This window comes from Urtica dioica, chromosome 7 (genome assembly GCF_054948205.1).
Source record: "Urtica dioica subsp. dioica isolate 48M chromosome 7, U.dioica_male_clone48M_v1_H2, whole genome shotgun sequence".
NCBI classification, from domain to species: Eukaryota; Viridiplantae; Streptophyta; class Magnoliopsida; order Rosales; family Urticaceae; genus Urtica; species Urtica dioica.
The window spans coordinates 28,144,179-28,162,426 of NC_142762.1; the positions used below are offsets into that span (position 1 = coordinate 28,144,179).

At 32.6% G+C, this 18,248-nt stretch overlaps 1 protein-coding gene across 3 annotated transcripts; it reads right to left on the reverse strand.

Moving 5' to 3' along the window:
* Window positions 1-5,046: 5,046 nt before the first annotated feature.
* Window positions 5,047-13,838, reverse strand: LOC149390660 (truncated transcription factor CAULIFLOWER A-like). Of its 3 annotated transcripts, none has more exons than XM_089620662.1 (8): window positions 13,278-13,832; window positions 8,335-8,419; window positions 7,370-7,434; window positions 7,206-7,305; window positions 7,027-7,068; window positions 6,864-6,905; window positions 5,546-5,679; window positions 5,047-5,312 (listed from the first exon to the last, which is right to left on the reverse strand). In XM_089620662.1, the coding sequence occupies exons 1-8, from the start codon at window positions 13,460-13,462 to the stop codon at window positions 5,207-5,209; spliced, it is 759 nt and encodes a 252-aa protein (XP_089476788.1). In that variant the 5' UTR covers window positions 13,463-13,832; the 3' UTR covers window positions 5,047-5,206. The 3 variants fall into 3 exon arrangements, with proteins under 3 accessions (XP_089476788.1, XP_089476787.1, XP_089476789.1); XM_089620661.1 differs by having other exon boundaries at window positions 7,370-7,443; XM_089620663.1 differs by lacking the exon at window positions 5,047-5,312 and having other exon boundaries at window positions 5,599-5,721; window positions 7,370-7,443; window positions 13,278-13,838.
* Between the last annotated feature and the right edge of the window lie 4,410 nt (window positions 13,839-18,248).

Consider the following 18,248-nt stretch of genomic DNA (forward strand, 5'->3'; position numbering starts at 1 on the left):
CGTACAAGCTCGGATTGTGCGTGTTTGTCATTGGGTATCTCCTCGGAGTAGAACACAACAGAGTCATCAACGACAAGTATCTCTACATGGTTGAGGACTTGTCGTTCTTCTATTTTCTGCCATGGGGGAACATCACGTGGACAGAGACTTTCTCCGCCTTCTCTATGGACATGAACCGCTACTGTCTAAAACAAAAGGACAAATCCGCCAATGAGAACATTCTTCAGAAGGAGGCGAAGTATTCCTTACTAGGGAATTTGCACGCGATGCAATATTGGGCGTTCGAGGCTATTCCGGAGATTGGTCAGCAGTTCGGGAACAATATCGGTGTTCGAGTACCGAGGATGCTTTCGTGGTCAAGCGTTCGAGTGGTGACACGCAAGGACGTCGAGAAGGTTTTCCTTAAAAAAATGGTAATTATAATTTTTTATGTTTTATAAATAATTTATACACTTATCTAAATTTTAAGTATTTATAATTTTTTTCTCTTGTAGCTCGGTGTTCTTCAGATGTTGAGACCAAGGACCGGTGAGCGCGAGTTCTTCCAGCAACTAGAAACGCAACTCAGTCAATCGCTCTATCCGACTGAAGGCGAAAACATGGTTGAGCCACGTAATATCGAGGAAGAGATTGATTTAGTACAGTCAATCGCGAAAGAAGCCGACGGAGTCAGAGAAGCGGAAAAGGACGAAGAGGAGAACTTGTGGAGTGATGAAGACGATGATGATGATTATGTTTCAGATACACCGCGAGAACCTCGTCAGGTAAATTTTATTTATTAATTACTAGTTTTAGTGAAGTAGTTATTAGTTTCAATCATGTTGAGTAGTTATTAGTTTCAATCATTTCAGCCCGCACTTCGCGCACCTCTCGGTCGTCCCGATCATCCCGCTCGTCCCGATCATCTCCCTATGTGGTCTTTGACGGAGGAAATGTGGAATAATATGATCGAGACTCAGAATCAACTTCAAAAATCTCATAATGAAAAGAACGCGTATTTGAATCTATCGCCATCTTTCACAAACTCCGTAAGAGTACCTGGATTCTTCTGCTCCAACATGTATAACCAAGATGGTAACTTCTGATAAGATTCTTCTGGTGTACCCCTTACGTAAGAAATTTCTTTCTCCCTTGTTCTCCAAGCTTTCAAGTACGATATGCCAACACCCCATCTTGTCTTGACTTCCTCTCTTACGTTATGCGCAGAATATTCAGCCATAGAGCTAATGTTGTACTTATCTTTGAAGACGTGCCCAATAACCCAAGGTGCAGCTCCTCTATGACCTTCTGTTCGAACCACACGCGCGCAAGAATGTCTACTCTCATACGACGTTATCTGCCACATATCAGACCACTGCACAACACCCCTCAGCTTCCAAGTGTACATCTAATTTTTTCATATGACATACCATCTCTTTTTCGAAGACGATTTCACTCTAAACTCAAAATTATTTTTTAGAGCAAAAACATGAATCTGTTGCTTCATCTGTTTCTTTGACTCAAACTCTTTCCCAATGTATATATCTTTTGTGCTACCTATTGCATGTAATCAATGGTTATAAAATATATAACATAACATTTTCCATATTATAAGTAGATCTCATTATTTTTATTACCTGTGGAAGAATGTGACAACAGAGTTGGACCTTCATTACGTTCTTCTTTGACAACATCATTGGTTGTGAAGTCAGGGGCTTCCCATGAATAACGCACGAAATCCGTTTGTGAAACATCTTTACGAGGGTCACGTGATGGTTCACCTTGTTGTGATGGTTCACCGTGTCATGATGGTACTGCAAAATGTTTAACAAAATCTTTATATTCTTCATGATTTGCAAACTCGTCGAATTTTGTTTCTTTGTCACCGTTGTGTCCAACTTCTCCCTTGTCACTTTTATCTTCGTCAACTTTGTTATTTTGTTCTTCATCATCTTCTTCCTCGTTGTTGTGATAATCATCTCTGTCATGCACGTATACTTCATCATCTCGATCGGTGATTATCAAATTCTTTCGTCTCTTGTTGAGTTCAACACGAGGCAACTCTTCATTGATAACATTTTTTCCTTTATCTACTTTGTTTGCACTGAATGCTGTGATTTCTTTCGATATCAAAGTTACACAAAGTGCATATTTTCTACGACTTTTGCACTTCGTATAATACTTAACATCAATATCGTCCTTCAACAAAGCTGGCTCAATCGGCATATTACCCGCTTCATATGGAACTTCTAACTTTAAGTCATACTTTGATCTGTCTATATCGACTCTATTGTACACCTTGTCGACTAACCCCGTGTACGTCGTCTCTTTCGAAACTTCAAGTGGAAATGTTCTTGCATTTTTGAACACGTATAAGTGTCCACTTCTCTCCCATGTGCTGTTAACCATCAACAAAACTGCAATAAATATCACATAAAATACATTAAATAAAAAAACCGGATTTTTTAATTTTCTTGGGACACTGTCGGATCCGGTCGAATCCTGCCAGATCCGGTCGGATTCTGGACCTTGCCAGATCTGGTCGGATCCTGTCAGAAATTCAGCTTGAATTTCGTCGGAAATAGTACTTAAATTTCATCATAAAATTATCGGATTTCATCGGAAATAACGTTAAATTCCGGGTTATTTGACCTAAATCTACAAACTTTTTTTTTCTACACAAACTATATCAACATAACTATAAAAGATGAATGAATGAGCATACTAACCCATTTCGACGGGATTGAACGAATTGGATACTCGAAAATGATGAAACGAGAGGAAATGAGAGAGAATGAGAGATGAAAAGAAGTAGGGAATGAAGTTAAGATGGTTTTATTACCTTGAAAGGGTATTTTTGTCCGAAATTAGTACAAAAGTCTAATTTTAGATATTTGTGAACTAGTGAGTCTAATTGAGATATTTTCATAACTTTTAGGTATAAGAAATGAAATTTCTCTTTCAAAATTTTGTTTTTATGTTTAGTGTTATTTTGGCGCTTTATACTTCCACGTCATCATACTATTTTGATATTGCAGAATCATTTATTTATAAGAAAATAATTTATTTTCTAAAGCATTTATGTATGACATTAAATAGATGTCCTATTCGTAAATATAATCGTGTCCACGTCAATATTTTCATGTCTACATGGCATCTTTTTGAAGTCTTTTATTTAATATATTTGAAGACGTTTTTCTTAGACATTTAGTGACACTTTTTAAAAGTCATAATAACTGTCTCCACATCAGCAATTTTTTTCCTACGTGGACCCTTTTTTTAAATCATTTTATTAGTTATTTGAAGTCATTTTTGTTAGAGATTTGAAGACGTTTTTTAAAATGTCTTTAATTATATAAACTTTTTAAGTCACTCACGTAGATGTCGTTTTCTGATACGACTTCAAATCTTTTTTAAGTCGTACTTTTAATGTCTTAAAATATAATATTTGTAGTAGTGACGTGATATATGTATGTACAGATTAAATTCTCCTGTTTTTGTTTTTAGTTAAAGCTAAACCGATTTTGGGCGTTTGGTAAAACTGCGTTTAGGAAAAACTTCAAAATCGCTTTTGAAATTTATACAAGATTCGGAAAAGCTACAAATCCTAGCTTTTTTAAACAGCGTTTTTAAAACAACAAGACAATTACTTTAATATCCTTAGTCAATTTTTAAAATCCCTAAATTATCTCCTAAACTTTTTAATTAAGAAACGCAGTCCAGAAGAAAATAAATACACGTTTACAATTAACCAGTGCGACGAGCGGTGAAGTCCTTGAAGATATCTTCGACGAAGCGAGGTCTCAGAGAAGAACCTGAAGTCACCATTGTTGGAGGCGTTTGAACGACTAATGCAGTGATGAGAGAGAGAGAGAGAGGAGAAAGATAGAAGAGATTATGGGAGCAAATTGGCTACTGGTTGAAGCAGGAACAGATCGCCATTGATGTGCGAGATTGATGGGCTGTGTCGTTTAGAGAGAGAGAGAGAGGGAGTGGAAGAGAAGCTTTCACAGATCTGATGAACTGTGTTGCCTACGTAATGACACAAAAAACCCTAAATTGTTATATCCTAAATTATATTTGGACTGGGCTTGGAGATGGCCTGGGCTTTAACATTGATATTCTACATGTGTTTTGTTGGAAACTACGTTGCTACACAAGGATTATAATATGCATATAATTCTCTTAAAAAAATATATGTATATAATATAACATAGAATATGTTATGTGGGCCATAAGCGTCATTATTTATTTAACTTCTTTTTTACAGGCTATGAATTTTTTCATTCAAGTTATTATCTAGGTTGCCAACATGATAGTTTTTGAGTCGGGAGTATAAAAATCATATTCATATATTTTATGAGAGAATTCATATGTAATTTTTTTAATACAAAATATAATTTTAAATAATTTTTCAATGATATTAGGGTATGATCAGATGTATTTGTATCATTTGTAGCACGAACAAAAAAACTAAAAACACTAAAACTAGTATATATATATATATATAAGCATATTAATAATTATTATTTCATTTTTAAGAACATGTCTATTTTAGTCTTTTGATCATAATATATTTATTTTACCAAACGCTAAATCAGTTTTTGTTACCAGCAACAACTGTTTTATAAACAGTTTAACAAACACCTAACTGTTTTTGAAAAAAACAGTTTTTATAAAAAACTGAAACTAAAAGCACTTTTTTAAAAAACAAAGCTATGCCAAACGGACCCAGTATATATAAATATATATACATACATATATTATATAATTGTAAACTAATTTGTTTTAAATAAATAAATGTATATTGCGTATTATATATTTAATATATTATAAATAACAAGCCGGGTTCCGGGTAATAGGGGACAATTCCGTTACTCATACTCGGACTCGTTAACATTATAACAGGTATTACCCGTTTACCTAAAAAGAACAGGTATTTGTCCGACCCGTTTAAAATGGATAACGGGCTAGTACGCGAGCAACGGGTAAAATTCTCATGTTTATACATATCATAGGAAATAACAAAAAGCAAAATAGAATAAGACTACATTTCACACTTAGGACTACTAGTTAAGCTGATTATCAAGATTCCAAAGATTATTTCCCATGTCCACACAAAGTTGTGATCCACTTAGATATATATAGATACGTTACAATAACCAGCGTCTTGATCTAAAATTATAAATTAGATTCGATCAATAGTAGTTCATTAGAAAGTTTGTTATCAATCAGCGAAGTATCCAATGTGGCACGGATAGAGTGGTTCAAGGGATAGGTCTAGATCAGTGTTGTTCCTGCTCGCAGCTTCCTCGTCGTCACCGTACGTTCCACTGCATGGAAACAATTCACATTGGCAACAAATGCTAATTTGTCAAATGTCTACAACACAAAACAGTTGATGGAAACATTCTAAGAATTAACAAATGCTTGTTACGCATATTTCTACAACCATAAAGTAAGAAGTGATAAACATGTTTTGAGGTAGTTTGATATATGTATATATATATATATATATATATATATATATGTGTGTGTGTATATATACATATATAGGTGTGGTTACCCAATGTTTAGGTGAGTACTGGTTGGGGTTGGTGAAGCCAATGACATAAAGGAGGTACTATGAGGAACCTGGGGTTGTGGCTCCCAGTGCGTCTGTTGAACCTGTACTGCAATATTTTTCTCTTTTTCCTTGATCTATCATTAGTCAATCCAACAAAATAAATGTATGTCAATGTTCTGCATAAAGAAAAATAACATTCAATAACTTTAATGGGATGTAGCCTCTTTAGTAAAAAAAAAAAAAAAAAAAAAAAAAAAACCTGGTTTAACAAATAATTAAAAATATGTACCCCTAACAAAATTATTTTCATATAAGCCTCTCTCTCTCTAATAAAGATCGCACTAAATTAGGTTTGATGGTGCCTAAATTATAAAAGCTTCGAACTTTGGGGAGTACTATTCAACTGATGTGTAAATTTCACCCTTCTTTCCGTCTTTAGAAAAAAATATGACAATTTGAATGGGAACATCACCTCTTCAGGTATTGGGAAGACTCCGTCAGAAAAAAAAATGCTTAAATATACTATTTTTTAAGTGTTATAAAATTAAAAAAGCCCCTCTCATAAAAATATTTCCATATACGCGCCTACAAGATAATTTGTATAATTTACTAATATTAGCGTAAGTGAAAAATTGTGACTGGATTCTAATGGTAGCTTAAAATATAAAATTATAGATAAAATCTGTAACGATATATTATTCTTAGACAGTCTTTATCGTATTATATTTTTTCTTGCAGATTACACAAACATGGACTAGAAAAGGTAACATATAGGCGAGATGTTGTGCAACAATTATATCCTGATCTTTCATATGACAATTAAAGTTATATATATATATATATATATATATATATATATATATATATATATATATATTTGGGAGAGTTAGGTATATATCCTATTCAAACTTCTTATCTCAAATTATCTAAAAAAATTAAAAATAAATAAAATTAAAAAACAACCAAAATTAAGACATGACTTGCATCATATAATGAAAACATAGGCATATGTTATGTTATTTCTTTAATTATTTAAATAGTTTGGCTATAATTTTAATAGAGGGTAGCTATTTCGCTAATTGATATAATTTTTTTTCTCTAGACAAACTTCAACAAGCATGAAAAACAACTCATTTCTGTTTTTCGTTTGGATACATAAAATAATAAAGAGAATTTAAACTTCTTAGAGAGACATATAAGAAGAAAAAAAAATCTAATATTTTACTAAACAAAAACATGAGTAAATTATCAAATGTCAAAAGTTCAAGAGCATATCCTAGACTCCATTATTAAATCAATCTAATATTTTGTATGTTACCTGTTTTTCAAGCATGGAATTCTGGTCCCTCACTGTCTTTTCCTGCAATTACAGAGCAACAATGAGAATTCTGTTTAAACTGGACAATTTGTTATGTTGATCATACATACATATATATATATATATATATATATATATATATATACAGACATACATATATTACCTTTTTGTGCAGATCGGAGAGGGTCTCGCTCATTAGTTGATTCTTCAAAATTAGATGTACCAATTGGTTAACTAACATGTGTTTAATGTATATGTATACATATATATATGTATATATATATATATATATATAGGGAGTACTCGAATAATGAGTTATGACATGAGAATATGTGTGCATACTTTTCTTGTTCGGATATTTTTCAGAGAAATCTCAAGCTGTTGCTCCAGATTTTGGAGGTTGTTTTGACTCAAAGAGTCTAGATCTTCTCCCAAGTAGTGCCTGTAAGATTACAGCAAGATCAATGATGTAATACGAATTAAAGATAATAAAAATAATATTGTACCTTCGGTTTCGCTGCAGAATTTCAATCTTAGACGAGAGTCTAGCGTAATCCACAGTCCAGTTCTCCTGTAGTATCTACGATATTAATACCTTGCTTAGTTTAGCGAATATTCATTCAAGAAAAACAATTTTCAAATAAGGACGAAAAGTATGAAATCCTAAAGAGGGTTATGCACTCTCTAATTGTAGTAGCAAAATTATTATTAATTTTGTTTTTTTCGTTCACAGCAAACTACTTCTACACTTGAATAGCCAACTCAATTCGAGTAAGATACTATTTAAATTTGTTTAATTAGAGGGCACAATAATATGATCTTTAAGGGAATGTTTAAACCTGGAAAATAGGATTGAAAAGTAAAATAGGACTCCTCTTTTTTTTTTTTTATGTGTGTTCATTTTACCGAAAGAAAAACAAGAGAAAATCTATAACAAAGAGATTCTATTTTCTATGGAAAATCGTGTCTGAAATGAAATCTATTCAAATGTTTACTGGTGGGGACTCACGTATCACGTCGTTCACACCAATTTTTAACATATATATTCTACGACTTCCAAAAATAAAAACATCACATTCCAATTATTCCTTCGATTTATATTTTCCTTTTATATTTTCAATATACAGACAAACCCTAAACTTCAAATGAAATCTAGATGCATTGTAACACATAAATAATCAATAAAGTTGCACGAGTTAGAGTGGTGGAGTTGTATTCTCCTTTAAATACGAACCCGAATACACGTGTTCTTGAAATAACTGTGAAAGATAATTTATAAACAGTGAAAGAAAAACGGAAGTTGTACTCACACAAGAATACCGAGAAATAAAGAGCGTGGAATATTGATAGTTTATTAACAGTCTAAGAAAAAAACGGAAGTTGTACCAAATATCTATATAAAAGTTCAAAAGAAAGCTTATAACACCCCCTTAGAATAGTAAATCACGTTTGGAGTATATTCAAAGATAACCTGGAAGTTGGCTTCAGATTGTATTGCGGACAATTGTTTTTCTGCGTATGCGTATCGCTCATATCGTTCCAAAATCTTCTCCATGCTGCGATTAGTGGGATATATATGTTAAAAAATTTATCAAAACTTACTTATTACCTACGGTTAACTATCTTAATTAAAAAGTACGTCCATATGTTTAAGATATATTAACAAATAGTTAAAAGTACTGTACACAAAGTCAAACCAAAAGAAGTTACTAACAAATAATAATTAATTTGTTAGTCCTTGATTTGACTTCAAGGATACTAGTTGCCAAGAGTATCATACAAAATTTGTAAATCCGTTATACTAGTCGAAGATTGTGGATTACTTTTTCAGCCGTGGTAAAAAAAAAAAAAATACAACTAATACGCAGAAATTTTAGTAACCTTTTCACATTTCACCTACTCCTCCTTAAACTCTTTCAATCAATTTACAGGTTTTCTGTTAATGTTCTATAATAAAAAAAATATTAAATTTACAGTTTCCCATGAAGAACTATTAAAATTCAGTTATTTCATATTTCGAAGTTTTACAAAATTCATGAAATTTTTATTTTACAAACTGTCTGAATTCAGATGAAGTTTCCCTCTATTGAAGAGTTTCCATTTATTTCTAGGTTGAAGTAACCCAAAGTCAAAGTAAAGAGATAAACGATAAAATATAGTTCTTTTGAGAATCTGGTAGCTCTTGAAGTGTTAATATTGGAGTTGGTTTTTTTACTCCAATCCTTAACTAAAAGGGTTTTTTTTTTATTTTTTTTTTAAACATTTAAGTTTATATGGCAAGAGCAAAAGTTGTCACCAGCTACGCCTACCGATATACATTCACTAAGGTACACTTTCGTATTGTCATTTCCTAAACACCTATAACTACGTACAACAACAATATATATATATATATAAAAAAAAAAAAAAAAAAACACAGGTGGAAACAAAGTGGATTTCACTATTGTTCTGAAACACTAGGTTTTATTATACGAGTGTCTTCTTAGCTAGATACAATTATCATGACATCTACGAATTGTCATTTCTTTATAAGAGCCAGGCCTTGTACTGAAATCTATACAATAAAGTCATCCTACAAACTTCCTCATTGGAAAAAGGAGCTATATCGAGATATTTAATTGTAAAATCAAGTTTATAAATTATGAAATATGAATTAGAAGTATAAGGACAAGGAATCATAAAAATAAACTGAGAAATTTCATAAACTACGACAAAATAATACTAAATTTGGTTTTCATCTCAAAGGTGTCATAAATTGAAAAAATATGACTCGTTAAGAAAAATTTCCTTTTAGCCAAAACCTAATTAATTAACAATTAAAAAAATTACTCTTTATACTATCGCAACTAGTCCCGTAAAGTTGCAGCGAGGCGCATTTTGTTTTTGTTTTGCAACTTGCTGCAGTCGAATGCTGATATGAACCATAAAAAAACATTATTTTCTTACTTTGATCTTCCATGATAATTTGATCCAATAAATCATATAATTGACAACAAAAAAAAAAAAAAAAAAAAAATTATAGGCTATAAAACGAATTTTTAGTGTGTTATCGCTTATATTTGAAAAAATTCTTAATGCAATTTCAGGAGAATATGGCCACACCACCAAGGTACGTTTAGTGGAAACATTTAGAGGACTAGTAATTTACATTCAGATATAATATTTTCATGACATAGAAGAAATCACAAAAAAAAAAACATTGATTTAAGTTACAACTAATTAAGATAGTAATAAAGTTGCAATATTTGGTAAATGTTTCACAGCGACCAAAACTTAGTCAAACACTGTTTCAAAAAAAAAAAAAAAAAACTTAGTCAAACACCATTCTTTAAGGAACTATTTACTATCTAAAGAACTTACTTTTTCTAGATACTGCTCCAAAAACCTCTTACTGATTTGTGGCGACTCAACAAAACAAGGTTTATATATTAGAGTTTTACTTCAAGGTTTGTATTTGTGTAGACTCATACATTATAGGAAAAACAGGATTTCTTTAACACACACACCAACACACACACATGCACGCACACACCCCCACAAGATCACATATTCTCCAAAAAAACTAAAACTCTCTATCTTATACTTTCTGTATTAAGAAGGTATTATATAGTTTAGCAACTATAAAACGAACCAGAGGACTAAAGCTGTGTTTTCTTGCTACTTAAGTAGCCTCAAATTAGTCGTCTAGCTTAGAGGAGTGTGTTTTCATTAAATTGTCACGTTTTCTTCTTAGTCTCTAGTTCTCTTAAGCAAATAAAAGTGCCCTCTCGATATTATTCCAACTAGATAATTACCTGCCATATAATATAACTTTCAGATATTCAATAGTCGAAAACAAAATTCATAATACAAACATATTTTGAAAATAGGATAAACGACAATCTAATAAACTTTAAATAAAGGAAAATACATGGAAGAAAACCCTTACTTATAAAAAAACCGTAATCTTTTATATAAATATTTGGAATTAGCAAAATAATCGTTAACTTCGGGCTTAATTTATCTTTTATAGTAAAAATCACGTTGTTTCACTGTTTGAATAACTTAAATAAATTACCTGGAAATTTTTCCGCATCAAATAAAAATATATACATAAATTAAATGAACTCGAATAAGATCGGTGTATTGGGGAATAAAGACCTAATAAGTTTACAGTCTTGCTCTAATGTCCATCTTACCTTTTAAGATAAAATATACGATGTTCTTAAAATATGGTTTCCACTTAACGTTTTCATGTCAGCCATATGTTTACATTATACTTCTAATATGTACCTAATCTTTTTTATTTTTGGGGAATAATGCCCAAGGTTCCGACTAGTAAACTAAATTATTATATAAAAAATATGAAAATATTAAAATAACGATATTAAGTGAAAAATTTGTTCTAAGAATATTTCAAATTTTATGCAGGCAAAATGATGGTGTATAGTAGTTAAAATAATTGGGATGGTATGTAATAGTAACAAAATGCGTATTCATAATTCTCGCAACAAGTTCCAAAACACTGATCTAATTACTATGTTCGAGATGAACTATATATCCGCATAAATAAACATCAAAGAACAAAAAATAAGCAAAGCCGTTGGACTTTATAAAGCACACGTATTCCCTTTCTTAATCATTTTCGTATCTAGAAAAAATTTAAGCGATACAAAACAAATCAATTTTGATTATTTGCATTATTCAAAGAACAAAAAATAAGCAAAGCCGTTGGACTTTATAAAGCACACGTATTCCCTTTCTTAATCATTTTCGTATCTAGAAAAAATTTAAGCGATACAAAACAAATCAATTTTGATTATTTGCATTATTTTTCAAACACATATTTAAAATTTTGAAAGACTTAGTTTTCTCGTGTATGACTAAACACTCCATATCTAGGATCTAATACTTTGTAGAGAATTGTAACTCACTTTTTGAAATTCCGATTTATTTATGTAAATTTATAAGAGTTACCTTTGAATCCGAAAGCCTTTATTCATTCGTCTCTGTTTTCTCCATAGTCTTCTTCATTTTTTTTATTCTATTTGTTCGTGATTCTGGGGTTTTTTTTACAATTGGACAATGAAGGCAAAAAAAAATATTGCTGAATTAATATATAGAAGTTTAAGTTAATATATAGAAATTATTGTTTGAAGTCGAAAACCTCTGATTACTCGTTATTGTTTTCTTCACATTCTTCTTCTTTGTTTTTTCCAGCTTGTTTGTTGTTCTGGTTTTGAAGGAAAGAACAATGAGTTCGGTTTTTGTTAATATAATTTTTTAATTTGCGAGATGTTCTTGAGCGTCTGGGTTTTTTTTTTTTTTTTTTTTTTTTTTTTTTTTCCTGCAAGTGTTTATGTTGAATGAGAAGGACGTTTTGGTTTTCCATTGTAATTTGTGTAATTGGTTGTGTGTAATTATATTCATTTATTTCGTTTTTTTTTTGTCAAGTATATTTGTGTTACTAGGCAGGAATTATGTTGAAGGGTAGTGTAGTCTTTATTCCATAGGTAATAAATTGTGATGGCTAATAAACAAAACTTATCTAAATTATGGCTACATTACAGTTTTAAGTTTAGAAATGGTCTGCCCTACTTTGTATGCAAGATTTAAGTCACATTTGAACATTTTAGTTTCCAAGGTACAACTTTTATCCCGAAACAAATATAAGTAATCGCTACATCATATGTATATAGGTGTTATTTTTTTAGCGATTTTTGTACAACGAATTTTAAGGACCACATAATTACAAACCACATCTTTGACTGCCTTTCCTTTCTTTTCTTTTTACAATCATAAACATCTTTATCAGATAAGTAGTGTAGGCCTCACTAATAATATTTAGGGAAAGAAAAAAAAAAAGATAAAGAAATTACGCCTTCCTATTTGTTGGAAAAATAATCCTAAGCTTCAGTGAAACAAAAAGTCTTTACAAAATATCTATCCGAAACTCATACCATACTGACTTTTTAAAAGTAAGTGTTGTCAAATCCAACCTCTTCAACTTAATTTTGATAAAACAATTACAAAAAACTTGAATATTGATAGTTGAAAACTTTAGACCACGAAATGAGATGAAATAGCTAGATATCGTGTTAAATCTTGAAAGATAGTTATATGTATAAATAATAAGTCATTGTCACACAAGGCTTATTCTCCCTGCAAATACGTAACCCTAACTCTTATCAAGATCGATAAAAAAAAGCTCTGACCTAATCCAACCCAGTTTACAAATATCAAGCCTCTGCAGCGGAATAATTCTACATAATATTGGAATATCTTATGCCAAATCCTCCATTTTGAGTCGTTATATAAATTATAAGCATATAAAAATCAATACTTAAGGTGCGAAGGATTAAAAGAGAGTTTATTTAGCACATAACAAAGAAAAAGATGCGACCCCATTAAAGATAAAATATAAACACACAATACCTAGAATCGGTGGAGTACTCGGAGAGCTTTCCTTTGTGAGAGAATACAAAGGCAGCAACTTCAGCGTCACACAAGACAGAGATCTCGTGCGCTTTCTTCAACAACCCATTTCTTCTTTTGGTAAAAGTGACTTGCCGGTTGATCTTGTTCTCTATGCGTTTCAGTTCAACCTTACCTCTTCCCATCTTTTTTTTTTATATTAATTTTCACTTTTGGTGCTTTGTTTTCCTCTTTATTATCCTAATAAGCTGTCTGGTATTTTTTTTTTTTAATAGGTTTTGGTTTTGTGGGAGAGGCACAAACAAGGAAACTTATAACCCCAAAGAAGAAACAAATCCCGACCTGAGAACCGAAGCTCAGAATTTAAGAGAGGGCTTTGTAAGGGGAAAGAAGAGGTTTCCTTGTTTGCCAAATCGGAGGTGTCTGAGAAAACGTGTGCAACGAACTAGGCATAATGGGAATACATATATTAAAGACAAAAGTAAAGTGAGTGGAATGAACGAGGGAAGTGCGTTTTCGTGTTGGTTAGGATTAGGCTGATAGATTTTTGTCTCTGTGTGTGTTCGTGAGAGAGAGAAAGAGGTGGTTTTTGTAGCTACACCATGGTGGTTTACTTGTAGCATGCGTTGTCGAGTTGTGATTGGCTACAAAATGCTCATGACCCATTATTGCCTGCGGTGCAAAGTCGGAAACCACAACCTTTTGGTTTGATTGAACGTGGAGAGAGATAATCAGCGAGTACGACACACTTAAAAACCATACATAAATTTCTTCTTCTTTTATGTTTTTATTTTTGTATGTAGAGGAGAATTTTATAAAGTTGGCCTAAAAAAAGTAAAAAAATATTAAAATTAGACTCATTAATTGTAAAATATTGAAAATTAGACTTTTATTTCAAATTAGGATTAAAATATCCTTTAATTCAAATAAACATTTTTATTCATCTCATTTTCACTCTCTTTTCCTTTCACTCACCTAATTTCATAAAGATTTCCGACGAATTTGATGTGGGTTTGACATTCTCACGTGAATTTGAGCTCGTTCCCTTTAAAATGCCAAAAAATGTATGAATTTTTTGTTTATTTCGTGTTCCCATTACTTATAGATTATTTGGAATGATTTGGATTGAATTTGGTAAAATTAAGATTTGAGTTTGGAAAAAATCACGATGATGTATGAAAGTATACGATGAAATTCATATAGATTTGCAATATTTTATGATGGTGTACGATGAGATTCATACTGAATAGAGAAAATGAGGAAATAGGTCGAAAGAATATTTTTGTCCGTTTTTTAGTTAAAAATTCAATTTTAGATATTTTGAAAGTAAGGGATTTAGCTTTGATATTGACGAGTGCAGATTTTCTTATAGAACTACTTTTCATACATTAAGAAGAAAAAAACTACGTTTTCATACCTTAAAAAAAACAAAAACAAAAACAAAAAAACACCAGCTTTTTCATTTATAATAATTATCCTACTAAAGCTTAGGACTTAAGCTGCTCTCACGATGCTGCACAACTGGGCTTCTTTAGTGGTACAAGGATGGGCTAATGGGCCGACGTGCAGCTCCCCTTAGTATAGTAGTAAAAATTACACCGCGGTTGTATCTTTCTAATACTAAACGCAGAAAGTAGTGTATGAAATGTTTATCGTGAAAACTAGTGTTTTTTAAGCCGTAAACATTTAACTCTCTTGATTTTTATAGATTTTTTTAAAAAAGAATGGTCTACTTTTTAAATTGTCAAACTTTATTTATCGTTTCATATATAAGAAAAGATTGTTTACGATTTGAAAGAAAAAAACTATAATCAAAATTAGATATTTAAAACACCCGTGATTTAAAAAAATGTTGCACTTTTAAAACATTATTCATGTAATTTTTCAGTATCGTATTTAACTAATTATTAAATGAGTTATTAAGTTATATAGCCACACGGATATAGTGGATTGAGATATAGCCCACCTTTGGTTAATTTCTTGTAAATAGCCAACTAAACTTATTAACAAATTAATAAAAGCCTTATTTAACACAACCAAACATATATTTTAGGTAGTTAAAAGGCTGCCACGTATGCAAATTGGCTATTTACAAATTATTTACCAAAGGTTGGCTAATTTACAATTCTTATAGTTTAGGTGGCTTACGTAGCCAATTTTTTGTTACTAAATAGTAGCGAAGTAGTCGTTTTGAAGATAAGAATTCCAAAAATAGTATTGACTTTCATAATTCTAAAACTAACAGCTTTAATGCTCGGTTTCGGACTAACATCAAAGAGCCGTTTGCGGTTCGACCCAGGACCAGATCATAAGGTCGTACGTTGGCTGGGTGTCGCTCTTCTTCGGATCACCAATTTTAGAGGCGGGAATTCATCAGTTTAAGTCCTACGAGATAGAAAATAAGCAGTGAACTCGAAAGAGGGATTGTCCCTGACGCGCACTTCCGACGCTCAACATCTGTATTGGTATAATGTAAATGTGGAGGGGTCTCATCTCATCTCCAAACGTTCGTATTTTGTGAGAGGAAGAAAGAGTATGGAGTTGTGTGTCTGCAAAGTGTCTGCAAGTTGCAGAGAACTTATCTTCTCCTTGTAGTGAGGTTCTTTATTTATAGAGAATGAGAAGGGGATTCGATTTGGGCTTCATAAATGTTGTTAGGTGGGAATGCGCGTGACTTGAGGTGTATATGTCGGTCTTCGGGGGTAGGGTCTTGCCCGTAGACAGTGAGGTCACGTCAATGGGTGGTGAGGGCTCGCCTCGGGCGGTGAAGGTCTCGTCCATGGCAGGCGGGACCTTGGCGAGGCTTCGTGCACGCTCGGCTGGAGGAGATCTAACCCATGACTGGCGAGACTCTGGGAAGGCTCGCACGTGCTGCACGGCATGGATAAGCTCTTGCCTATGTCAGTCGTTCAGTTGCCTGGGCGCGCCCGGCCACGATTTTGGCCGGCGAGGCATCATTAAGGGCATCTTTGTGGGTTGTTTTTTTCTTTTTATGTCTCGGTTTGACTATTGCAGTGATCTAATTTTGAGGAGTAGATTTTCACCCTATAAAAAATAACCTTGAACAATTTTAAGCCATTGTAATGTAAGTCCAAAGTTTGGAAGGAGTTTATAACCTACTTTGACTCCCACTCTAAACACTAGATGGCGGCAACGCTAGCGACTCTACCGTTGTCATGATATTACCTACTTTACCATCCACATATTGAGAGCAGAGTCCGAACCACGCACGCTCTTCAAAAGTATATATGCAATGAAACATTCCTTAGATAAAAAATACTTCATGTCAACCATATATATTTGCGAGTTTTAGATAGAACTTAATGCTAGACCGGAATGATTATATGTGCTAGAAAAATACAACATTTTCTCTCTTAGACACACAAAAATATGCGTCTAAACTACTCTTATCCCGGTTAAAAGCATGCTTTTGAATTGAAGAAGGAACTTGGGCACCTTACTGTTGAATTTGGAGGCCATGAGTAAATTTGTGCATATTTTGAATTGTGGTACTACCGACCTTGAAGAAATTCTTAATTTTGGGAAGTCATCTAAGATTATAAAGATCTTTGATACACTGGTGGAAGCTCCGAAGTTGTACCATGTGGATAGATGTGTCCCCATATGTCACAAACATCCTTCCAGAACTAGGCTTGGCTTCTAAAAGAATAAAATTTCCATTTACCATGGTACCATTATTGTAGAAAGATAAGTAACATCGGGACGGTTCGCTACAGGTTGTATTAGAGAAATAATTACCGACCTCCATTCTTCCATCAACATTTTAAGCTTTTTCTTCTTCAATTTGTTTTGTAAAGTTTAGCTGGTCAAAGTTTTCTTTTCCAATAGGCATATACTTCTTTTCATGCCATGTAGAAAAAAGGCTTTGACAACGGCTTCTCTATATATTAAATAGTCATGACACCTTTAACAAGGGTGCGGGAGGTAAAATTATCATTAAGTTCAACTTGACTATGACTTCGTACTTTGAATGATGTCTTATTAGTTAAAGATTAAAATTACGTGACGTGACGTTAGATAGTTGTTCAATTCAAATGTTGGGACTACATGCTAAACAACTGATTGATTTTAGCAGGATTACTTAAGTTAACAATCAACCAAACAATAAAACTGAAGGTAGCAAATGACACGCGGAACTGGTAACCCTATTCAGTGAGAAAACACATACTCAAGGGGACTGGTACGTTCGCGGAGGAAAGCAATCCACTAACTCAAATAGTCAAAGGTACAGGAATATTAAGTTTGAAAACTCCCTTGCAAACACCTTCGTCTTTGACTTCTCAAATGGATTCTGCAATCTAAACTCCCCTCAGATTTGAGACCCTCTCACTTTCACCCGATCTTCTCCCAAAGATTGACAAGCACGTCAATTCAAAAAAACACTCTCACACACTTAATACGACGGTACAAAAGTCGCAAGGTTCTTTGAGTTTGTTGTCGATGATGATCTCATAGGCAGGAAGACGAACACAAATATATGGTTGCGTGAATTAACCAAACAGAAAAGTAAGTCAATCAAAATAAAACTCCAAGTAGGTATTTATATGATTCATTCCTAATCTCTTGTGAAATCTGGTAAGTCAGATTCTATAAACAAATCTAATCTTATTCGTCCGTCAAAAATTGGAACTAAGCATGTTGTTTAGTTTCTTTTTCGCGCGGGAGGAAAAAGACATAAGTACCCTGAATCTTTAACTTGCTCGAACAATTTCTTGAAGCTTTTGACTTGAACAACTGTTACTATTTTTCCAAACTAAAACCTATGCCACATAGGATCCAATAATCTCCCCCTTGGCATTTTTGGCAAAAAAAAAAAAACACTTCGCACAGTGTTTCAAGAAAATAGTTGTAGCAGTTCTAATCAGTTCAAAATAAAGGAAGTAAAGCAATTGTTTAACTAGCTATTACAACCCTAAAAGAAATAGAAACACCCAACCAAAAATACACCCT

Bases quoted from the DNA above. Each gene is read 5' to 3' on its own strand.
- LOC149390660 (XM_089620661.1), bottom strand. From the start codon at position 13,462: ATGGGAAGAGGTAAGGTTGAACTGAAACGCATAGAGAACAAGATCAAC. The intron at 7,069-7,205 runs GTATGCACACAT...CTAATTTTGAAG, and splicing joins AAAATATCCGAACAAGAAAA to AATCAACTAATGAGCGAGAC. The intron at 5,313-5,545 runs GTAACCACACCT...GTTTCCATGCAG, and splicing joins AGTACTCACCTAAACATTGG to TGGAACGTACGGTGACGACG.